At 36.5% G+C, this 8,205-nt stretch overlaps 1 protein-coding gene across 1 annotated transcript in view; it reads left to right on the top strand.

The window, feature by feature from the left end:
• Positions 1 to 7,939, top strand: part of LOC113235930 — a 12,993-nt gene extending 5,054 nt beyond the window's left edge. The window contains exons 3-6 of the mRNA XM_026471850.1: positions 661 to 822; positions 1,686 to 1,763; positions 1,847 to 2,135; positions 7,827 to 7,939. Coding sequence (XP_026327635.1) covers positions 661 to 822; positions 1,686 to 1,763; positions 1,847 to 2,102 — 496 coding nt within the window. The 3' untranslated portion in view covers positions 2,103 to 2,135; positions 7,827 to 7,939. The remainder of the gene's footprint in view (positions 1 to 660; positions 823 to 1,685; positions 1,764 to 1,846; positions 2,136 to 7,826) is intronic.
• Positions 7,940 to 8,205: the final 266 nt, after the last annotated feature.

The following is an 8,205-nucleotide window of genomic DNA, read 5'->3' as shown; positions in this document are numbered from 1 at the left end:
TTAAAGAATATTAAAGAATTTTTCAATGACAAAATCTAATTTATTATATGATTATTTAAAATACTTGGATATCGGAAATGAAATTATTTTGTTCCGAATTTATATCGCGTATCTGTGTAACAATCGCGAAAACCTAAGAACTCGATACTTCGATATCCTTCTAATTTTATTTTCTGTGTGTGTATTTGTAATTATTTATTCAAATGTAATCACATTTATTTTATTACTTTTATAATGAGTAAGTGGCACTTTTGCTGTGCCCTTACAGGGTTTCACATGTATGTACAGTAACAAGTCACTGTACCTAAAATAATATAAGTATGGTAATGCAATGCAATAAATAAATAAATCCAATCTCAATTAATATCTAAAATGTAATTATTCAAAACTGCACCTGAAACTCGCTGATATAATATAGATTTTTATCGAATGTACTTTTGGTTAGTATCATCATTCAATTTTGATGCTGATTTTACATCAGCTTTCAATAATTATTTGCTGGATATAGGTCTCTAAAAAGAGAATTTTTACAATCATTCGTCTGTTCTATATGACTATTAAAGTCCATGGAAGTTGTGATAATTTCAAGGTAATTTTAAATCAGTGGTGGTGGTCTATATGTGGAATCGAGATTTTTGAAGCTACGATCATTATTTACAGGTTCCTTCCAAAACTTCCCCCAAATATACAAAAGGATTTTATTTCACAAGACAGTGATCCAAACTTGCCACTGACTTTCCCCCCGCCGGTGACACCAAGACGCGGTCCCTTGAAGCCCTCTCAAGGGAGAACAAGAACGACAACGGTGTCAACCACGACAGAGTACGTTCTTTAGGACAGTTTTGTAACGCGCTCCGTGTGTATGCAGTTTAACATTAAGGAACCGAATGACTGGAACTCAATGTTGTTCTATTGAAATTGTGCATACTGACACGTTGACACATAGTACCAGTAGAGCTGCTTGTGAAAAGAGTTCGTCTAGGGAAGTACTGCTATCTTACCTATTCCTGTAAGTAATGTGAGCATTATTGCGTACCTGTTTTGAAGGGTAAGACTGCTTGAAGTTACAGGCACATGGGGCTTGTCAACTTTATATCTCAGAGTGATGGGCGTAATGGCAGTTCCCCTCAGATCAGAGGCAATCGATACTATCTCAATTTTGACAACTTTACGAGAAAAAATTTCTTTGCGTCATTTATATAGCATCACGTTTATTAAATAATTATACGAAGAATATATAAACTTTACAAAATAATAATACGTAGTTTTTAAATATTTTTATTACACATGTAAGTATGTACACTACATATTTTTATTTAATAAACCAAATGCTATATAAATTATCTTTTCTTCATCCTGTAAAGTTGTTAAAATTGAGATAGCACCGGTTGCCAGTTCACAGTCGCTATGCTATTTTTCTAAGGACAATCCTTACATTTGCCTAGCTCCAAAGGTAAATTTATCTACTCTGGCGGAACACCCAAACAAGAATCAATTATGTTAAATCAGACGAAAATAGAACTTTGAACCTCCTCATATGTTATTTAACCATTGAACGACCGAAAACTTCGAGGATGATGTTTTGCAGCCGGTGGACCAGAAAATGAAAAACGTTCTCGAAGACCAACACACACATAAGTTTACTAATCTCAATCGTTAATATATTTTTTCTGTGCGTTGAACAGGAATACTGTGCCAAAAATTGACTTCAAGGATATATTCCATTCTGACCCGTATGTACGTGAATTCAATATACCAAGAACGTAAGTCACGTAATCATACTCGTATTCCAATTGTAGTGAATAATATAAAATGCGTATTACTCGATAGTAAATATTTGTTTCAGTGAAGAAACGACGCCTCAGATCATTGATAATTATGACATGGATATAGGAGGCTATCCTGTTAAAAGAAAAAGAAACAACCAACCAGTCAAACGTTCGTTGTCCAATATTGTTGTACTACATGATCCTAAAATATATAAGACGTCAAAGCAAATGAGTCAAATGAATCACACCGAAAACATCTATAACAAAGTTATCACAGTATTCGAATATGTCACTAAAACAATTAGAGCTGAAGCGCTTTTGGTAAATCAATAGCTACGCTTCTACGCTTTCTAATTTCTTCTACAGGTAAGGAAAATTTCGATGTAATTTTCAGAATGATACCGAGCAAAAAAAAAGTTTACACTCTGGTCTGAATATTTTATATAGGCCCCAATGATAGTGAACGGAACTAACGCTGAAGGAGCATAGTTTTAATGGAACAACTAAAAATCATTCCTCAAAGACAGACCTCAGTTACTCAGTTGGATAATTGAAATTATTAGTAAATTTAAATATATGGTATTCAAAATGTTTAATATTTATGAAGTCTACCAGAATTTCACGACATGACATTTTAAAAAATATTAATTTAATATTTTATGCTGGTTTCATATTGCCATTTCTGTTTTGACCGGTGCAATTGATAATTATATCATTGTAATTATTGCAATTGACATTTTGAATTTTATTGTGGCGGCACCGTTGCGGACGCCACGTTATCGCGCAAGGGCACGGCACTGCATTTACGTGGGTAAGTTGCTGTTGATATTGTTGTGTTTGTAGTTATTTAACCAGATGATAAAGTTTAATTTTTTTATGTTTCCAATATACCAAAATTTTGTTTTCTGTCAGATTGTAGACGTAGTATAATAAGTCAAGTATGATAACTCCTTTTATAATATCAAGTGGCGGGACGAACAAGTGTGTCTGACAGTAATAATAATAATAATAATAATAAATATCTTTATTTATCTCCACAACACAATACAAAGAAACGTTACAATTACAGTAAATATACATTATTACGTAAGCTTAGAGTAATGTATTGTGGGAGACTGGAGCCCAAACTAAGCAGAGCTTGTAATATGGGTCTCCAGGCACCCAACCCCTAGGATAGTCATGTTAGTAGTAATGATGAGATACAAAAGTACTGAGGTGGAAGTAAAAAATAAGTAAAACAAATTATGTGTGCGCGCGTGAGCGCGTGAGTGAGTGAGTGAGTGAGTGTGTCTGAGTGCGTGAGTGAGTGTGTGTCTGAGTGTGTGAGTGATTGTGTGTCTGTGTGGGTTCGTGTGTGTTTGTGAGTGTGGAATTGTGAGGTTATTTGACGACTTTTAGTAGATTTTCAGTCTCATCATAGTTAAGGAGCAAGAGATATCTGGTCAATTTTAGTTTGCATTCGTATTTAGAGAGTTCACAAAAAGGGGATAATTTATTTAATTTATTATATAAGAAAGGGCCTAGGAATTGAAAGAAACGCTGAGCAGTTGTTGTCGAAACTAATTTTGAAGGACATATATTTATGCGTCGCGAAGCCAGAAGGGATGGAGTGAAAGATGTCTGAGAGTGTTGTTTCAAAACAGTAAACAAAATAAAGAGCTGCCTGACTGTAAGAACTTTGAATGATTTGTATAGATCAGCAGTCGGGTACCGAAACGGCAGACGTGAACTTACCTTCAGAATTGCCCTCTGGGCTCGTTCAAGGGAAATTAAAAAAGACATACAAGCACCACCCCAAGAGGTGATGCAGTAAATGATAAGTGATTGACACAGAGAGAAATATATTGATTTTAGAACATCAGGATTCGCAATGTTACGTAAAGTTTTAAATATATAAATAAGTTTCCTTACTCTAGTAGCAAGTAAGTCGATATGCGGCCGAAAGCTGAGATGGCAATCGATTTGGACACCCAGATATCTGTATTGTTTTGTTAATTGTAGATTAGGACAAGAGCATATATTACTATCTATGTTACAGTTGTGAGCTACTAGTTGAAAGTTTCTAGGTAAAGTTAAATTTAAGTTCTTTAAATTAAAAATCATATATTCCGATTTATTTGAGTTTAAGGTCAAAAAATTTCGCTTCAACCACAAGGATACCAAATTCAGACCTTCTTGGGCAGCCTGGAACAAATCCTCCCAAGACTTGGCGGAAAAAACGAGAGCAGTGTCATCGGCAAACGCAATAATTCGACCAGAGGGAATTTGAAGCTGGCAAAGATCGTTAATATAAATGATAAAGAGGGTTGGGCCTAGAATACTTCCTTGTGGGATTCCGTATGTAGTCAAAAGATCGTCACTAACAGATCCATCTATAGTAACACATTGATGGCGGTTTGACAGTAAGCTATACGTTTGTACATAACAGTTACAATGCCACTCAGAACTTTGAATCGCAAAGATCTGGAGAGCACTGCCACTGCGCCTGTCACCCTGAGACATATGTTGACAAGTCCCATGTGCTTGTAATTTGACCAGTACCCCTACTCTTCAAAACCGAAACTCAGTAATATTTACATTACTTCTTGGCGGCAGAAGTAGATGACAGTACTTCCCAATGAACTTTTCTCCTACTACTCCATTAAAACACAGCAGCGGCTTATATGTGCACATTCGCTTTATAATGAAACGCGTGTGGGAGGACCAGCGCTATGCAACGTGATTGCATCGCTAAATTATGGGAATGTGTGCGTCCGTACACGGCGCTAAGCGGGCGCGCACACATACATAGCGCGCTGCTGCGTTTGTATGTTATCATACTTGTCTTATTTTACTTTGTTTTGACATTCGCGATGTACTTGTACTTGTTTTATGTAGTCCGTTACGACGTTACATTTATATTCAGTGGATGCTTTGCCGGAATACCATTACTCTTAATATCTGAATTTATGAAAATGAAAGGTCTGATCTGGCTACATATAATACAGAGACATTAAATACTAAGTTTCCTACATCCTAACATTTCTAGAATATATTGTTCCTCCAAATAAAGGTGATTTTCAATCAACGTCAAGTTAATTTTTACAGAAATTTTATATTTTTTATCTTTGCGGTACTTACATTTTAATTTTTTCGCTTATTATTATCACAGGCACAGGAAAAGGTTGAGATGCAACGACCTAACAAACTTATGCAAGAAAACCATCACCTCGACGATTGGAAGAAGAACGTATTGTTGAGTTTAGTTCAAATAATCATCGTAATTTGAGGGTGCATTGATGATGATGATACTTACCAAGCCCGGGAATCAAACCAATGTCGTTACATCTTATATAGACTCAGAACAAGAGAAGTTCAGTGACACAAATATTTGAATAAACTCTAATGGCCGGGTCGAATAACAAACAATAAGCGCGCGTCAAATGCTTGTCATTTAATCGGGTCTATGATAACGCCTTCACGCATTAACTGCATGTAGTTGATGTTTCGACTTTCAGACAGCTAGTTCCACTATTTTGGCCTCCGGTTTAGACCGTAGCTAATAATTAACATAAATCAAGATGCATATGAAAGTAATTAATTATAACACACATACTCATAGCCACGTACTAGGGAGAGCCTGAGTCGAGGGTGCAAAGCACACACGCAGATAACCGCAAATTACACCCAAACTCACGAGAGAAATAAATGTAGGTAATACTAAAATTTCTCTAGGCCCGGGAATCGAACCGGGACCTCGTCGTGGTAGTCTAACATGATAACTGTTCGGCCACGAAGGCAATTGAATGCAATTATGACACAATTCGAAGTCACGCAAAAATGATGTCACACTAGGTTATTTATTTGCCTTCGTTATTTTTTCTTATCGCAATTGTAACTGATGCGTTTATATGTATATTAAATACACGATTCAGATACAATTTTTTATAACGAATTTACTACATAGAACTTTTGGTTTTAGTAGCAGTAGTGCTTCTTGTGAAAGTGTTCGTTCAGGGTAGTAGTACCACCTTACCTATTTCTGCCGCCAAGCAGTAAAGGGAGCATTACTGCTCCGGTTAGGAAGGGTGCTAGTGAAATTATAATCACACAATTACAGGGACTTGTCAAGTTATGTTTCAGGGTGATGGGCGCAATGGCTGTCCTCCCAAGATCTTTACGATTTAAAGCTCTTAGTGGCACTGCAACTGTTATAGACAGGCATGTCACTTACCACCAGGCGCACGCCTTATTCGTCTCATTACTTGGTATTATAAAAAAATCTTTTGTAAGTATAAGGGGTGTAGCGTGAAACCATGGACCGCCTATCATCTCCATCTCTCTCATTATACGTTTCCTAGGAAACACCTTTACTTTCCTGATTCCTGAAAGAATTCCAACTGATATTTGCAATAGTAATATTTATAATAATAATAGTAGTATTAGTAGTGCCTAGCTTACTTAAATTACCCATTATGAGCTATTTGTCTCACTTTGACAGTTTACTCACTTTTCATGTCTGATCTCCAGACCAAGGCAAAAATAATATTTTTATACGTTGACATTGATTGACAGATCTGTTATTCCTCTACAATCTATTCTTCCGCAGACTATCCTATAAATTACTCCTTACTTTGATATGTCTTGGCAACAGAAGCGTTTCCTCTCCTGGCCGCTCACATTTTGGCTCCTTATCTCAAATTGAAAATTCGCTATTTGAATTTCGATACTCTTTCTCACTCTGCCAATCGCTCGTGATTCCTATACTGACCTTCGTTATCTGGTCTTCAAAACGAAATATACGAAGCCTCATCTTTCTTATGACTGGAATTACTCCTGTCGCGCTTACGCGTATATCTGAACTAAGTTCCTCGATTACCCACCTAAACCTGCTCTCCACCTTTACGTACTGCCTAACTGGACTGAGCCCTTCTCCCTGCGAGAGTAGAGCGCCTAACTATAAGCTCCACCTCGCTACACGAGCAACTGAAGCTAGTGCTGCATAACCGCCGCTGCTTCTACGACAACCTCACCGCTCTCCGAAGCCAGTGCTGCCAAACCGCTGCTATTTCTACGGCAACTTTTCCACTCTCCGCCTCCACGCCAAACCCGCTGCTCTCCGGCTCTACACCTCTGCTCTAGGTCTCCAACCCTGGAGGGCAGGGACCCGCAACTCCGTGTACCCAACTTTTATCTTCATCTTCTTCATCTACACACCACACCACTCTACACTTGGAGTGGACTCCAAGGTTGGATACATAACACGAACCTACATAACAATAACACTCTCAGGTTCTTTTTGATATAAATGTGTTGTTATATCATTCTCCATTTTTTTGTTTTCATACCTTCCTACATCTCCTAAGCTCTCTAACCTCCTAGTTATCTACTACGATATTCTAACCTTCTACCGCGACAGTGGTTAGTTAGCGTCTGACGCATGCCAACATTAGATCTCGAAAGACCTTGAGCTCAGCCCGCCATTTTGGGTTTGTTTGGTATGGTTGTGTTATTCATTCGCGCAAATTCTCTAAAATCGCAGAAAAATGCCTTATTGTGCTGTTTTAGAGTCCAAAAATCATAACCGCACCAAAAATATTATTAACCGTAGTAGTATTTAATATCATCGGTAAGTCTTATTATTTTAATAACTTTTCAATTTTCTATTTAACGAATTGATTCATACATTAATTGTTCGTCGTAGTCCAGTTTCTGGCCGCAAGATGGTAGCACATTGAATAAAATTTCAATTTTAAATCAAAACGTCGTAACTTGCAATAAAAAAATAGAACTTTCTACGATATAGCGACTTGGTAAAGTTTAAACTATATTAACAATACAGAATTTGTTCCATCTTTCTTAATTTGAAACTATGACCAATCATTGTCAAGATTTCGTAGTCATCATTTTATCATTTGTTTTCGTGCGTTTTGGCAACAGCGGTTCGATTCCGATAGTAATCGAGGCTTAAGGCACTTCCATTGTTTTTTTCTTCCGTGACGAATACCAAGCCCGTATAATAAAATTTTACGCGATAATTGGTATTTCTTGAGTAACCTTACATTTGTTTTATTTAAGGTCCTAGGCGTGATTAACGTAAATTCAGTGGAACACCTAAAATATCTACAAAGTTTAATTAATAAAAAGCGAATAAACACCATCATCGAAACCAACAGAACAAGCTGACATCGGTAAATTGGATGCATATTAATTAATCATCATCATCACGTCTTATTGCCGGATAGGTCACTTTTAAAGAAAGGGTTTTATTAAGCCGTAATCTACCAAATCTATCTATCTCAATACACTGACACACATCTTCGCAGACCTTTTAAAAATCTATTGTCACCATGTTTCATTTTTCTATTGATAAATAATAAACTTAATTTTTAAAGCATATTTAGTAGCTTAGAAAAAATGTAATTTACTGAAATAAACATTTACATAAAATACTGAT

This window comes from Hyposmocoma kahamanoa, unplaced genomic scaffold (genome assembly GCF_003589595.1).
Source record: "Hyposmocoma kahamanoa isolate Upper Pololo Valley unplaced genomic scaffold, ASM358959v1 88, whole genome shotgun sequence".
Classification (NCBI taxonomy): domain Eukaryota; kingdom Metazoa; phylum Arthropoda; class Insecta; order Lepidoptera; family Cosmopterigidae; genus Hyposmocoma; species Hyposmocoma kahamanoa.
Note: the sequence above shows the minus strand (reverse complement) of the source record. Positions and strands in the feature narration are given on the sequence as shown.